This window comes from Mugil cephalus, chromosome 1 (genome assembly GCF_022458985.1).
Source record: "Mugil cephalus isolate CIBA_MC_2020 chromosome 1, CIBA_Mcephalus_1.1, whole genome shotgun sequence".
Lineage (NCBI taxonomy): Eukaryota > Metazoa > Chordata > Actinopteri > Mugiliformes > Mugilidae > Mugil > Mugil cephalus.
Window position 1 is genome coordinate 14,265,237 of NC_061770.1, and position 15,811 is coordinate 14,281,047.

Here is a 15,811-nt window from a genome sequence, read left to right on the forward strand (position 1 = left end):
CCAGAGCTCTGGGTGGAGCCTCTCCATTCCAGCGCCAGCTCTCATAGCAACGTCCCGGTGCGTCACACTCATTTGGGATCATTTTGGGTTTTCCGACGGCTCAGCTGCAGGAAAGTGGGGAAGAAGGCATGCATGGAATGTCCTGCGGGTCAGACTCACCCCAAATCCACCACTTCAGTGAGACGTGTTGATGCTTTGCCATGCGGTGAGCTCCGAAAAGAATAAGTCCCGGACGAGACTTTGAAGGGGTTTGTTGAACTCAATAAACTTTGAAGTCAGAGAGAAGGGGAAGCAGTAAAAGGGAAAAATCATACTTTCTATTGTTATAATAAACCAATATCTTTGGCAGTTTTTAACATAGTAAAATATAAAAAATGCTCCATGAGGACCACAGTAATTTTCCATCATAGTCCTCAGCTGCAGCCTCACTTGCAGAAGTGGTTCCAGGCTTTTTAGTGGCCTGTGCAAACTTCTGTAATACTGTTGCATTCAAAGCCAATGTAAGATTAAGAATTAATACACATCATCATACACGATATATGAAACTTTCTGTATCTAGAATCAGATCCATTTCAACACATTTTATACACACAGGGGAGTTTGTGCTAAGCTTAAGGTAGGTCAAGTATAGCATATAAATATAGATTTATTAATATTTACAGTAGGAACAATACAACCTCCTGGGCTAATGACTGATACTAGGACAACCCCAAAATGATCATATGTCACAAAGGAAATCAAATATGTGCATAATGTATTCATATTCTAAGGTGACTTATTGAATTCAGAACCTTATCAACAGCACTGAAAACACTGATGGTGGCGTCACATCATAAGTTAAATAATAAATCATGTGTTGGGTTGTAGCAGTTTTGTGTCAAGCTACATATTATCAAATTATATCTGATTTAGGTTTATACTTAGAAACAGCATTAAAAAGGCCTTATTGTTTCTTCATAAGAGATCATTTGATACCATACGCTTTTAGGACTTCTCACAGCAAGTAACAGGTTCTGTTTTGTTCTGAGAAGGACACATAAAGTTATAAATTGAAGCTGAAATATGTTTAGATTCAAGATTATTTTATTAAAGGTTTCCAAACAAGTATTACATATTCACACCAAATATCTAGAATTCAGCTTGAGAAAAATGTACTGACAAACTATACAGACACAGAGAGAATGAATGGCAAAAACACTTGTATTTACTGCATATGCAACTAGTAACCTGGAAAACTTAACCATAAAAAGTCACAGGGAGTAAGAAGACTGAAGACAGACTAATCTGTCCACAACACGCTGTGCTGTTAGTCGGGCATCTGGCTCACAGTCCCAACACTCAGTCAGGATCTCCTTCAGTGCAGATCCCTGAAAAAAAAAAAAAAAAACATGTCAACACATTAACAAAGTCAGTTCAGAGCAGTACTGATGCGATCTGACCAACACAACTGTATGTGAAAGAAGAAAGCTCCTGTGCACCTGTGGTAGCAGCTCCCAGTGTTCAGGTATAGAGGGCCTCTTGTCCATATGAGACACGAACAGGATCAGGCTGTCCAGCGTTACACTGGTCCCCAGCTCCAACTCATAAGGCAAGAGATGCTGTGGTACAACACTGCCTGCAGATGGAGGCGTATTTTAGATATTCCTAACATTCCCATGATGCTCTGCTGGATAAGCTATGTGATGCTACACCTGCTGTGTGTGAGGAAAGAGCAGGGATCCGAACAAGGTTATTGCTGACTTACCCATCCATGACACCATGCACCATGGCCTCCAAAACTACAGTTGGGGACATTTTTATTTATTTATTTATTTACCAGGATATTTCTTTTATTATCCAGTTATGTTGACTTACTTTCAAATAGGTCAGAGCAGCGCATCCAGATCTCCCACAGAAGCAAACCCAAAGCATACACGTCCCCTTGCATGAGAAAATATCTGCTGCTCAGGTTCACAGAGCCTTCCAGGATCTCGGGGGACATGTAGTTCAATGTGCCCATCTGAGTGTGACCCTACAGAACATGTGAATGGGTAATTTCTAAATGATGTATGCTTTATATGATTTTTTTAGGAATATTAATGACTACAAAAATGACAGCAATGCATTCAGATGCTAAATCTTTGTCTTCACTGAATTATCCTGAATGAGATGACATCATCCCTCATCAGAAGGTCTCACCTCCATGTTTGTGACGTGGCCCCGCCAGCACCGACACCGCGAACAAGAACACAGGATGGTGGAGCATCCAAAATCACACAGGGCGCAGGAACCATCTGCTCTCACCAGCACGTTGAAGCTGCTGAGGTCCCCGTGGGCCACGGGAGGTTTGTGCACATCTGCAAGAAAAGAAAAGACACAGACGTGAAAATGCAAAAACTTTCTGATTTGTCAACATACAGAATGTGCAGTCAGGAAAATGTGGGGGATGTTACGGAAGGACTCACACAATCACTCACTTTGACATTTTGAGACACAGCCATTATAATAAGGAGTCAAACATTAGCTGCTTGTATTCTCCTTTTCTCACCAGAAAAGACTCACTTATGTACTAAGTGACAAATGTGCACGCAAACAGTATGAGGTGCCTCCTACATAGAAAGGCTACAACATGCACACACATCCCTTCATAGTACTCAGGCCACTACCGTTGCTGCCAAGTTCAGAGTGGAGGTGAGAAAGTCCCTGTGATAAAGACTGGCACAACTTCAGTGACACCATCCAGCTGGAGGTTTGTTTACAGAGGAAGGAGTGGAGAGAACCCTGAAAGTCAAGGGACACCAGTTAATAAAGCATTTAGTTATAACATCAATTTACAACAGTTATATTGACTTGTATTTCCTTATGTGGACTCATGTTCTCCTATTGGCTTGTATCATCTTAACTATATTCTTATATTGCTTTATATATTCTTCCATGACAAACATCTTTTTATATTGACTCCTCAAATATTCTTATACTACCTCACCTATTCTTATTTTAACTTACACCATCTTATATCCTTAAACTGACTTATAACATCTTATATCTTCTTATATTGACTTACATCTTTTCATATTCCTTTAAATTTGCTTCTGTATATATTTTTAATCTGCATTTCACTACTTGTACCATATATGATTTTATATATGTATGTATTTAATTTGAATTCTTATTAGGTTAATTCATTTAAAATGTTTATTTTCTTACATATGTTTCATCCATCTATCTTATATTGTAATCTTTAGTCTGATTGTTATATTGTTCAGTATTTTACTGTTTCAATATGCATTAGTCTTTCAGTTCATATTAACATCCCATGTCAGTTTCTGATCATTTCAGAATCTTATTTGACTCGTATTAAGCCTTTTGTTAATCTATCCCTACTCCTATTTGCCTGAATAGCTACTGGTCTCTCGGAAACTGTGAAATGCAGTTAAAGAATCGATTTCACTCACATACTCAGCTAACTGCAACACAATGAACCAGCTGCTGTCATCTGGTTTCCTCCCACTGCCCAGGAAGTGGACGATCCCGCCGTGTTTCATCAGTGGTAGCTCATAAATCTCTTTCTCTGCGGCAAATTTATATTTCCAGCCTGCAGGTAAAACTTTCACAGCCACCATAGATCCCTTGTATTTCCCTTGAAAGACCGTTGCAAAATGCCCCTGGCCCACAACCTATAAATAACACAAATAAGCAAAACCTAAGTGCATGGCTTACCAGTGCTTTGCATCTTGGAACTGAAATACATTTGATAGTGGGTCTTGCCTGCTGCAGCTCAATGTGATCAATGTCAATCTCAGAGGTTCTTGTCGTGTGACAGGAACACGGTGCTGGGGCACTGAAATCAGGATGTGAGGACTGTAGACTCGCCTCTAAGAAAACATCAGACTCACTATATTCACCACATCCACTGAAGGTAAGCTGTCACTGCAGTGGAGCCACCATTCATTTGAAACTAGACACAGTATGTGACTGAAGAGTAACAGAGGTAGAAGGGAGTACTGGAGTAGAGATAAACCACAAGGTCAGGGAAGCAGCGAGCACAAAGATGTTCCAAGGCAAAAAGTAAATACATCATGAGAACTGAAACTATGTTTAGATAATGTTATAACAATGACTGAATGACTGAATAATGCCCTCAAACCGAAACCGAAGCCTAGTTAAAAATAATTTATACATGATGTTGTTGAATAGATTCAGGATCTTACTTTTCCATTTGAGTGCAATTATCCCGAAACAGATGAGGAGCAAAGTCACCACCAGAACGTTTACAGCAGTTTTCTTAAGTTCTGCTAAAAAGAAAAACATGAAGTTAATGTTAAATATTACATCACAGTAGCGATTAACGTCATTTTTAGAACAAGAAATAAATAAACAAAAGGCCAGTGATTCTGGCTAATTACTGCAATCACCAAAGTGTCCATATTTAGAATTAAAGCAGAGCAGAGGGTGCCTGGATCACATTTTTTGTTGGATACAAACAATAATCAGCAAAGACTTCTCAGTTGTCTCCTATTATCATCATCATACTTGCAGAATAGATGCGTGGAGGGTGTTCTGACTCTGTGGTCCAAGTAATGTTGCTGTTGCAGAGGTCTGTGTTGCACACGCACATAATGTAGTTGTTGTTGACGCGTGGTTGTCCCTTGCACGTTGCATCTGGGCAAGACTTTTCAACCACGTCACAAGCTGCAACAGGAAAAGAATGGATGATCATAGCATAATGCACAATTTATATGAAAAAGTTTGCATATACTTATGATTTTTACGTAATATTTCACATATATATTATGTATACATACATACAGCAAATTACCCATATCAGTTTATATGATATTTAGGTTGTATATGACTTTCTTTTTAATTAAAAGAAACATAGTCCAAATCCAAAAATTAAGGTTTCTTACCAAGAACATCAACTTTTAGCTGTCCTTCGCTCATGTGATAAAATCCCACACAGCACTGGGTGTTCTTACAAAGCTGCACGGAGCCACTCACATTACCGGCGGCAGAGTACGCCGAGGTCTGTGATGTCACTTGGAAAGCGCACTGTCTCTTTTGAGGCGAAGCGTGGCTGGAGATGCATATTAAGGTGCATTCTGGGAAGAGTAAGAAATAAAAAACACCACTGTGTGATGACAATGTTGATTAAGTGAGCCAAAAAAAAAGAAAAAAGTTTCATCTAAGATTGCAGAAACAAATACTCCTGCACATACTAGTTTACTGCTTTTCTACTATCCCAGACTCTGAAATTATGTCATCAAGTGTCCCCTCTTCCTTAACCATGGAGGTGATAAATGATTCGCAAAACAACGTCCCCATCTCAGCAGTTGCAGAACTAGTGGCTTCTCTACCCATGTGCTTTTAGTCATGCATTTAACATATGTGGCTTTCATTTTATTTTAATTCTATTTACTTAAATTAAAAAGTCAAAAGTATACTCAAAGGAAAGTAGCGTTTTTAATACAGACACAAATATACAAACTGAAGAAAGTACAAATAAGGATACAGGAAATGGACGACAATGGACGGCAACATCTACATAAATTTGCTTCCAATGAAAACCCTCTAATTGGGTTGTCACTCAGCTGCAATTAGCTACTAGAACTGCAAATTATGATCAAGTAATTAAAATGCAAAGTGCACTCACCCAGAGCCAAAACCAGCCATTGTTGCAGGATCATGGTCACTCTGCCCAGAGACCGAGCAGGGAGTGAGTATTTATCAACCCTGGGGAATGTTTGAGGAGTTTCTCACGGTTGTCTGCATCACTCCCACTGACACACACCTGCTCCGCTGACACCTCCTGGTCGGTTAGCCGGCGGCCTACATATCTGCACCATCCGTTATCAAAGCCTCAATCTAGGAACTATCTGGAGAAATGCACCCCACTGCTTCCAAGTTATACGGATCTGTCATTTATTTGATATGGGAGTGGTAAATATTTCAAGAGGTATTATTTCACAAATATTACTATAACCATGTTATACACAATGCTCATTAAATATTTGTTAACATTTTTTTTATTCTTCTGAATTACACATGAATTTGTGCTGCAAAGGACACATCACACGCTGCAATTTGCATGTCATTTACGTCCAACGGAGAGCAGTTTATATTGCTCAAACCTTAATCAAATCCTCACCAAGTTTCTTTAAAAAAAAAGTCTTTAACTTTTGAAGAAACTACCTTACTTCCAAAGTTTAAACATGCACAGCACCGAAGAAGGCTTCACAAGCATTTTGACCTTGCTGTTGATACATTAGAAATCCAGGAGCGAGGCCGAGTTTGGATAAAGCTTTTATGAGGTCTAGTGAAAAGTCGCCCAGTTCCCACGCATGCTGGGCCCTGGCTTTGTTGATCAGGGTGCGGAGGAGAGGCATCAGGGTGTGAAGAGGTCTCGAGGATTGAGATTAGCCACCAGGCAGACGTCATAGCTGTCGTGCATGGGAGCTCGTCTTTCAACCACAGTCCACACATTGTCCGCAGGGTCCAGTTCCAAAATCTCCTTGGTGATGATCTCATGACGCCCTGTAGCCATGAGAGAAAGTATGTGAGTTAAGTGAAAGCGAAATCTGATTTCCAGCCCCATCATTAAGCTGGTGTTTCTTAACTCTGACAGCAACAGTGACAGTGACTGGCAGAATTAACCAAAGGGCTGAAATATTCATTTAGACAATGCAGAAAAAGGCATTCAGCAACTGACCGGCTCCTTTGTAGTATCCACACAAGTAGAGCTTTCCCTCTGCTACTCCTGTGTTGGAGGCGTTGGTTCGAAGGGAGAGTAGAGATGTGGGGAGAGTTGGTCCCACCCTCCAGGTGTCTGTGTCTGGGTTGTAGATCTCCACAGAGCTCAAACAACGTCGTGACTGTCCCCGGTCCTCTCCGTCGCATCCTATGCCACCTGAGAACACACACATTGAATCTCACTCTCACTCAGAAAATGCCGTAATGCCAATACGACACTTAACACAGTTGTGTTTTCTGACCTAACACGTAGATTTCCCCGTTGAGGACAGCCGTGCCGCAGCGGTACCTCGAGTATTTCATCCTGGTGCACTCTGTCCACCTGTCTTTGCCAGGGTCAAACTGAAACACACGGTTACTCAGCTTGTCAGGCTCGTCGTCTGGCTGATGCTGAGGGAACAGAGGTGAGAAGAAGACAAAATACTAGAAAATGTGGTTATAAACTGAGAGAAGCTTTAGAGGAAATGTGGCAAACGTTGGACTGAATCCATCAGAATGGAAATTTAAAAACTCTTTTCATGACATAATGTTTTTTTTGTGAGTAACTGAGTTTTTTTTACTTCTCAGACTCATCTCAGAGCCCTTAGGTCTTTTCTGGGTGATGTCTTCAACGCACTTGAGTGATGGTACCAACAGAGGGTGCCAATGAGTTGAATTATTATTTATGTGCTTATCTGCCAAAAAGTAGTCACTTTTGACTTTCTGTGGGTGTGGTTGGATGGATGTGAACTCACTGATGGACACATCACATTTTGACTCAAATGTCACAAATCCTGGCATGTGAAATGTTGTCACATTGCCTGTTTTAATACACAAGACAAGATAATAATTTCCACTATTCTTGCTTTATGAAAAAATGATTTATGATAGACACCATTGCTAAAAGAGTTTTACATTAATCTTTTGCGATGAAGATCTTTTCTTGCTGTTCAACTGGCCTGATAATGAATCTGCACAACAGGTCTGTGTACCTGTGGTGTCCAGCCACCCAGCACGTAGATATGTTCGTTGAGGCTCACAGCACTGTGGCAGGCTAAAGGCAGAGGCAGAGGAGAAAAGCTGAGCCAGCTGCCACCTCTCTTCAGCGACCACCTCTCCACACTGTTGGTGATGGCGTATTGATTACGCACTTTCATCTGACCTCCTATCAAATAGAGGCCATCTCCTACCAGACCTAATGCATACATGTCCCTGTATGCTGCTGAGCACAGCTCCACCCAGTTGTTCTCCTCTGAATTTTTGTACCTGGAACATAAACAGACAGCTCTGATTTATAATGAATGGCAATATGTATTTATCTACGTATGCTGTATACATCGATCAGGCATAACATTATAACCACCTGACTAATATCATGTAGCTCTCCCCCTGTCCCTCTAAAACAATTTTGACTCATGTGAGAATGGACATGGTCAATTTTGAAAGTGTCCTGTGGAGTCTGGCGACATGATATTGTTAATAGGGGCCTTTGGATATTATTGGTTGAGGGCAGGGGCCTCTGTGGATCAGGTTTGTTCCAGTGCATCCCACGGATACTTGATCAGTTTTGGATCTAGTGAATTTGGAGGCCAGGTCAACACCTTGTGCTGTTTTCATGTTTTTTGAGTTGTTCCTAAAACTTTGAATTCACTCACAAGATGGTCAATGTTATTTAGTTCTCCTGTCAGTGGTTTTAATGTTGTGGCTGATCAATGTATGAATTTAACAAATGTATTAACAATATGTGCAAAACACACCCATAGATATCAACCCTCTTCATCCTGTGTTGATCTTCTGCCTCTACGGCCACCACTATGTTGTTGTCTCGAGTGACTGCTCCTGCTGTAATCTGTCCCATGCCTCCACATCCTCTCAGCGGAGAGGGGATGTAGTAGATCTTTCTTCCATGAGGGGCAAAGCAAAAACTGAGATCGGCACGTCCTCCACGTCGGGCAGGGACTCCCTCCACATTAACTCCACCCAAACAAAGCAACAAGTCAGTTGTCTCCATGCCATAGCGAAGAGCCGGGCGAGGTGGAGCTGATGTCTCACAGAGCCCTGAGGTTTGCAGAGCAGCATCAATCATACCAAAGCACTCAGCATCCCGCAGAAGCACCTGGGAGACCCATTTTTAAGAATTATAGTTACTTATCTCTTCATAAACCTGGATAAGTCATTTTCTCTTGACCCTTCTGTCCCTTCCCTCACCGGGTTCCTCCTCCTTGCTTTACGAAGAAATCCAGGGTCCACAAGCTCCAGGCGGACTCGCCTGAGCAACTCCACAGCCTGTGCTTCTCTTTGTGAGTCACCCCTCCGCTTCTCCACCCAACGCAGCACAAGCTCCAACACAACCTCTTCCTGTGATATGTTGAGATCATCTGAGCTCAGCAGTTCCCCAAGACTTTGGGCATCCAGCTCCAACACTTCCTCTTCCTTACAGACCTAAAGAAGACAGATGAGACCATTTAAGCAAATTTTCATATCGAGCCACGAGTTGTTTTTGATGCTTCACCTGTGTAAAGTGTTGACAGAGGTATCTGAAGGCACAGTCAGCCAGAGTAGTTGCTCCGAGGTCCCTGGCCCAGTGATACAGACCGATACAGTTGGATGGATCCATGCAGGCCTCCATGTGACTCTGACACAACCTTTACTCAATAAAAGGAAGGCAATGATGAAACTAATAATTATTGAATCAACTCCTCACTTTCCAGTTTCTACTCCAACCTGAAAGCTCCATCAACGTGGAGCAGAAACGCAGCAGCTGCCACTCCCTGGATGTTGTCATTGGAAAGCAGAAGTTCAGCACAGTACATGTAGTCCAGTAGAAGCTCCAGGATCTGAGCAGGAGTGTCTCTGAGAGAAACCTCTGCTCCTCGTGTCTCCTTCAGACCACAGGTGAACATAGCCTGGACAAAATTATTAATCAAAATATTACAAAATATTATTGTAATATAACTTCAGTAACTTCCCATATGTGTGTCCTGCATGGCTCTACCTGGAAGTAAGGGCTGAATGCAGACAGTACCACCTTGTGGCAATGAAAGGAAATCCCTTCTGCCAGCAGCACCACGTCAGTGAGCTCCTCACTTGCTCTCATCTTCTCCAGCTGTCTGAGTAGAAGTGAGCCATGCTCTGCCAGCGGAGAGTGTTGCACTTCAGGATCCATTCTCGATTCTCCTTCTGGACGTCTGCACCACTTCTTTTCAGCATAGAAGCAGAGAATCTGTGGTAAATTTGTGCTAAATACATCAGACAGAAGAAATTAGGAAATACATGAGGAGGTAATTCACACTTGTGCTTAAGGTACCTATTGACTTTCCACTGCTGCATGTATGTTGCTTTTTTATCATGAAGGAATGATCTCTTCTGATTTTCAAAACCAGCAGCTTATTTATTTATTACTATGAAGTGAGGTATCTCAAGGACAAGTGGAAACGAATACAGCTGTTTGAAACACTGCACGAAAAGACCCACACCACTATGTTTTCCGGTGCAAGCGGTCCACAGAGGATGCAATCGTCTATGTTCGTATGCACTTTTGGATTTCACATCAGCTTTTAACACAATAATTCCACAGACCCTGGTTCATAAACTGTATTCACTTGGGCTGAGCTCCTCCTTGTTCAACTGGGTACTGGACGTCTTGTCAAACAGCTGCAGACTGTAAGGTTTAACAACATCTCCTCCTCTTCCATCGCCCTCAGCAATGGCTCCCCCCAGGGCTGTGCGCTGAGCCCTCTTCTATCCACTCTGTTCACATATGACTGCTCAGTGAGATATCCCAGCTGTGATATTGGGAAGTTTGCAGACAACACAGCAGTGGTTGGATGCATCAGCAGCAGCGGTGAGTCCGGCTACAGACAGGAGGTGGAACACCTGGAAAGTTGGTGCAGAGAAAACAACTTCTGCATCAATGTGAAGAAGACGAAGGAGATGACCGTGGACGTCCAACAAGGCAGTCCCCTCCTCCTGCACATCGGAGGATCTGCGGTGGAAGTCTCCAGCCACAAGCACTTGGGTGTCCACATGAGTGAGGACCTGAGCTGGAGAAATAACACTTCTGGTCAAGAAGGCACACCAGCGCCTTTACTTCCTCAGAAGACTGAGACGTGCTGGACTGGGGAGCTCAGTCCTCATCTCATTCTACAGGTGTGTGGTGGAAAGTGTCCTGTGCTCCCGCATCACTGTGTAGCACAGCAGAAGAAGACTCTGCATAGGGTGGTGAAGGCTGCACAAAGGAGTGTTGGAGTCAGCCTCTCCACAACAATGAACATTTACACTTCCAGACACAGGAAGAGGGCAACCTGCATCAGGAATGACCCCACCCACCCATCACACGCACTCTGTGTCCCCCTCCCCTCTGGCAAGAGGCTGCAGAATGTAAAGCGCAGGACCACCAGACCGAGGAACAGCTTCTTCCCAGTTGCTGTAAGACTGTTAAATTCTAGTGGAGCTGTGTGATTTGCACAACTCAGTTGTTTTGCACATTTATGCCCTGCACAAACGTCGTGCTGTCTTGTTGCAGTTTTTATTTATATTTCTACTTATTTATCTTATTTTATTGATCTTGTTTTCACTGTTTACTAGTACCTATATACTGTTTACTAGTATCTATATTACAGTTCCTTAGTATCTATATATATTATTGTTCCTATGGGTAACAATCTGGGACCTGAGTGCATCATTTCGTTCCATTTCATGCTACTGTATGTTTGCGAATGACAAATAAAAATCCTTGAATTCCTGAATCCTTGAAAAACGTTTTCTCAAGTAAAGATTGAAAGGCTGAATCATAAAAGTTATCCCTTTCAGTGAGATGAATCCTTGTAAAGACCTCCATTTGGTTCCACTTTCTGTTTCTTTCAAGGTGAGCTAATGAATCACTAGCAGGTGATTTGCCCGAGTGAATTTGTTAAAGGTTCAAGACTTGTTGACACTTGTTTGTTTTCTAAAACTACACAAGTGAGTGACTGCATTTAAAAATCCCTTGCAGATTTTACATCAGTTTAACCTGTGACTTTTACCAAAGACAAAAGAGACCAATAGATTGTACAGGGGGAGCACTGAAAACAATATAAATTGTTGTACTGATACATCTCATATTTCAAACCTCTCACTCTGTGTATTTGTCGGTAAAGATGTATGTGCTGAATGGCCCTGCTCCATTTATACAGGCCTCTCTGCTACATGTTAGCTAGGGAGCAGCTGGTCTGACAAATCACATGCATATGTAGTCACACCGTCAGTGGGTGAGCTAAACATACGCAGCTCACTGCACGGACATGCACAGTGTGAGCCACAGCACATTAGCATGACTTTAGCCAAACACATGCAGAAATCGTTATCATACCACCAGTGGTGTCCGGAAGGCTATGCCAGGCCAAGATTTGAAGTCTCAGTGTTGTGGTTCTTTCAACTAAAACACAGACTGGTTCATTTCTGTTTGTTGACAGATCTGTCATGTGTTCAGTGCTGCTTTCCTGTAACAGAGCTGTAGCAATTGCATGCTCACTAGAAAAGGTTTAAAATAGACCAGCACAAGTGCCGGTGGAGCTGTTGGTCTGTTCAAGTTTCCAAAAGTGACCGTGTAGTCTGTTCTTGCGCTCATTCATTCGTACAGCATTTCTTTTTGCTCTTTTAAGCGACATGTCATTAAGATACCAAAAGGTGCAGATTTCACCTAGAGACTACAAACGATTAAAATAATAAATATATGATATATATATATTTCATTTTTCATTAGAAAAAAAGACAAATATACAAAGAAAAATAAAACAGATAAGAAAACAGCACACAGACAAACTAAAACGACTAAATTACTAAATAAATAGAAATCCTTTGCAGTTCATTCTTTAGGGTACAAGATGATACAGAATGACAATGCATTAAACATTGGCAAACATTAACCAATCACTTCAACCTTTAATAAATTTACTACTGGTTGCTAGATTTTGTAAAATGATTGCTCTCCATTTGCCACAGTCAATCTAATCTTTCCCTAAATGTGACACATTTCCTAGTTCCCTCGGGTTTCCAAAACTGTAGAAGCAATTTTCTGGCAAACATCGGCAACAAGGACATATATATATAGATGTATATATATATACACACACAGTATGTATACATATATCTGGGGGCTTCTGAGTGAATATATAAACCTGCAGTAATGTCTACTACAATAAGTACTTTTGCATTTTTTTTACACTGCTACTTTGAAATATTAAATATGGATGACATGTAGAAAGTAAAAATTATCATCTTCATAATCATGATTGCTATTGTTATGGTGAGTCCAGAACTATTTTGGGCTATTCAGAACTCCTAGCTACACTTTGGCAGCCATTATGGCTGCCACAACATTGTGCAACAACATGCCATCCCATCTGGTATCAGTTTTGTTGTTTTTGGACTGAAGAATGAAACACTGATACAATATACAGTACACCTACAGGGGGATGTAAGGATTACTGACCAAGAAGAAGAATGAGTGCAGCTTCAAATGATCTGTCCTCAACAATCAACTAATATAAACCCAACTGTGATTGTTATTGACAAGTCTGACTGTAGAGTGGATGAGTTAATCAGCCATAGACGATGCATGTATGCATTCACAAGTATATACATGCATATGAATTATGAAAGTGTGGGCAGATGAAACACGTGCACGTCACAAAAAACAAAAAACGCCCAACAAAACCTACAGGGTCTGACTAACTGGAAACTTTAAAACTCAGTGGTGAATATGTAGCTGTTTAACACATGAAGTTATAGTATGCTTGAAAGCAGATTTCACGGTAGCAGCTTGGACGCCCGCCACTGAGTGCTGTGGAACATTTTATGGGAATCTTTGGACAAATGATGAGGCCCTCAACTGAACACACCCTGTCAAACATTTACAAAAATCCATAGACGCAAAGCACATGATGATTATCTTTCAGACAGGTTCAAATGTAGCAGGGTGTGTGTGTGTGTCCGCTTCCCGGGACAGGTTATTGGAGGTTAAAGTTCCATAGTGTGTTTTTTCAAGCTAATTGTGTTTTCACACACGGCCGAGCGTACTGCTTTACGCAACAGCTGGAGCAAAAATATTTTTGCTCCTTGCAGTTTACAGGCAGTGTAGATTAATCAGTGACATCTGGTCAGGATATGTAAGCACTGGCTGGCACATGTGAAACATGATCGCTTGCATGTGTCGGCGGGGGTGCTGTCACTCCGAGCCCCGCTTATCAGTCAGACCTTTTGCCACATGTTTTCCTCTGGAAGGCCTCACATGGCATTGGAAGGGACTGAATGAAGCGTCAAATGACTTCAACGTTGTGACAATAAAGTTATTTTAAAACATGCCTGTACACACACATTTCAATCTGTTTAATGACTCCCACTGACGTTACTGATCCTCTGACTTTTTACCACCCTAAGGATCATATCTGTGTCTTTAAATACACTGCATGGATGGATGAAATTGCACCGAAAGTACCAGCCGTAATGACCCTAGTTATAAACATGTGTGTGGGCCGACCTGAGCGGCAGCACGTATCCCCTGGCTTTTTTTTTAGTGCAATACCTTTGGTTAAATGTTTCTTCAGCCTCAGCTGTGTGTAGCGTTGATTAGTAAATGCTTGCATGCTAACAGGCAAAAATAAACTTTGAACAAGGCTAATGTAACTTTCTAAACATTAGACTGTAAGCATTGTCATTTCCTGACATATTTACTAATGTTATATGTATATATATGTATATATAAAACATTTTCTTGACTGCTTGCTTCAGTTATTACCATAAAGAAATGTTTTTTTCTGCCATTCAAACAAATGCAACCTTTTCCAGGAAGTGGGTCAAGAAAAAAAAAAACATTTGTTTTCTGGCCACGGGAAAATCCACAACCCCTAACTAGTTATCACTTAACAAACACTTCACCTCCTCATCCCTGTAGTTAAATAATCTATCGACGGCTATTTACCTTCTGATAAGAGTTCATACAAGCAAAGGGGTGCGCAGCAGCAACAGCGGTATTTAGAAGACTAGTGGGAGGGTAATATCCGCATCAATCACAAGATAACACGGATATGTGCAGCACATTCTTTGATAAAATCCGTGTTCTTCTTTTGAAGTTGTTGCGACATTCCCATCAACAAATGTGAACCTAAAAGAAGATACGGACGCTGCATTCATGCTATTAATGGGAATAACAACTAGAAAAGTCTGTGAAGATTCTCTGTCATCCAGGTCATAGTTTATCTAAAACAAAACTTAAACAAAGGCAACTGGAATTGTTTGACTTTTCTTGAATTGATTTCACCACCACTCATCCAAGTGGCTACTTCAGTACATCAAACACCTTCTTTAAATGTTTTCTAGAAGACTAAAACTAAAAAGTCTTGTTTTAGATTGAACCACTAATATCATAAACCCTGATATTAAAAAAAAAAAAAGTGTTTTGGATACCACTAAAGTGACTCATCAACTAGGGATGCTTTTAAGCCAGACTGAGCATGTGTCTAATAATTTGAATAAATTCTTAATTGCTAAAGAAATCAACAAACAGAAACAAGAAAAAAACTTGGCCCAGCTGAGGGCGTGTAGCTAAAATAATGGGAACTGATTGAAATATCTACCTTACTTTATCAAAGAAAGGTCAAAGCACAAGTATTTCTTCTAACAATATTTTAAAAATAGACATGAATTTTGGATGAAATTTGTGTCTGCGTTTGTTCCATAAACCTGTCCAGCTTATGAAAGGGCTTAACTGAGGACCAGTCTCCCTCCACGGTGTTTGCTCACACACTTCATACAAGCTCATGCTTTCTGCAGAACTGTATAGTCTGGCCATGTATGTGCTTACCAATGTTAGTTCTCACAGTTCATGCCTTCGGACGTGCTTGGTCATCAAAATGTTCCAGAGTTGTAGCAGCACACATTTTCATGTGTGTAATAAGAACCGGGGGTTAATGTGTGCAAGAATGTTCCCTGGCACGTCCAACGCTCATCTATTGCTGTTAGTTATTATTTTGTCAGTGACAAAAGCGAAATGTCCTCCTGTGAGCCAGTTGTTCCTTTACGCAGATGCTGCCGTTGGCGGCCATGGCTTTGCCAGGGCTCACTG

General features: G+C 41.3%; 2 protein-coding genes across 6 annotated transcripts; both read right to left on the reverse strand.

The window, feature by feature from the left end:
- Positions 1-1,076: 1,076 nt before the first annotated feature.
- Positions 1,077-5,776, reverse strand: LOC125018583 (anti-Muellerian hormone type-2 receptor-like). Of its 2 annotated transcripts, none has more exons than XM_047602698.1 (11): positions 5,633-5,776; positions 4,890-5,081; positions 4,513-4,671; positions 4,191-4,271; positions 3,748-3,854; positions 3,435-3,656; positions 2,646-2,760; positions 2,179-2,336; positions 1,855-2,011; positions 1,479-1,615; positions 1,077-1,367 (listed from the first exon to the last, which is right to left on the reverse strand). In XM_047602698.1, exons 1-11 carry the CDS (start codon positions 5,664-5,666, stop codon positions 1,251-1,253), a joined length of 1,479 nt encoding a protein of 492 aa, XP_047458654.1. In that variant the 5' UTR covers positions 5,667-5,776; the 3' UTR covers positions 1,077-1,250. The 2 variants fall into 2 exon arrangements, with proteins under 2 accessions (XP_047458654.1, XP_047458590.1); XM_047602634.1 differs by having other exon boundaries at positions 4,191-4,274.
- Positions 5,421-12,213, reverse strand: LOC125018388 (kelch repeat and BTB domain-containing protein 12-like). Of its 4 annotated transcripts, none has more exons than XM_047602352.1 (10): positions 12,059-12,213; positions 9,704-9,904; positions 9,433-9,614; positions 9,221-9,353; positions 8,917-9,150; positions 8,466-8,824; positions 7,701-7,974; positions 6,972-7,119; positions 6,689-6,886; positions 5,421-6,513 (listed from the first exon to the last, which is right to left on the reverse strand). In XM_047602352.1, exons 2-10 carry the CDS (start codon positions 9,872-9,874, stop codon positions 6,365-6,367), a joined length of 1,848 nt encoding a protein of 615 aa, XP_047458308.1. In that variant the 5' UTR covers positions 9,875-9,904; positions 12,059-12,213; the 3' UTR covers positions 5,421-6,364. The 4 variants fall into 4 exon arrangements, with proteins under 4 accessions (XP_047458308.1, XP_047458218.1, XP_047458468.1 ...); XM_047602262.1 differs by having other exon boundaries at positions 9,704-9,907; XM_047602512.1 differs by having other exon boundaries at positions 9,704-9,931.
- Positions 12,214-15,811: the final 3,598 nt, after the last annotated feature.

Coding starts and splice junctions, on each gene's coding strand:
- LOC125018388 (XM_047602352.1), bottom strand. CDS start 9,874: ATGGATCCTGAAGTGCAACACTCTCCGCTGGCAGAGCATGGCTCACTT. Junction 9,615..9,703: donor CATTCAGCCCTTACTTCCAG/GTAGAGCCATGC, acceptor AATTTTGTCCAG/GCTATGTTCACCTGTGGTCT. Junction 6,887..6,971: donor CGGGGAAATCTACGTGTTAG/GTCAGAAAACAC, acceptor GTGTGTTCTCAG/GTGGCATAGGATGCGACGGA.
- LOC125018583 (XM_047602634.1), bottom strand. CDS start 5,666: ATGATCCTGCAACAATGGCTGGTTTTGGCTCTGG. Junction 5,082..5,632: donor ATGGCTGGTTTTGGCTCTGG/GTGAGTGCACTT, acceptor TACTCTTCCCAG/AATGCACCTTAATATGCATC. Junction 3,657..3,747: donor ATCACATTGAGCTGCAGCAG/GCAAGACCCACT, acceptor TGTTATTTATAG/GTTGTGGGCCAGGGGCATTT.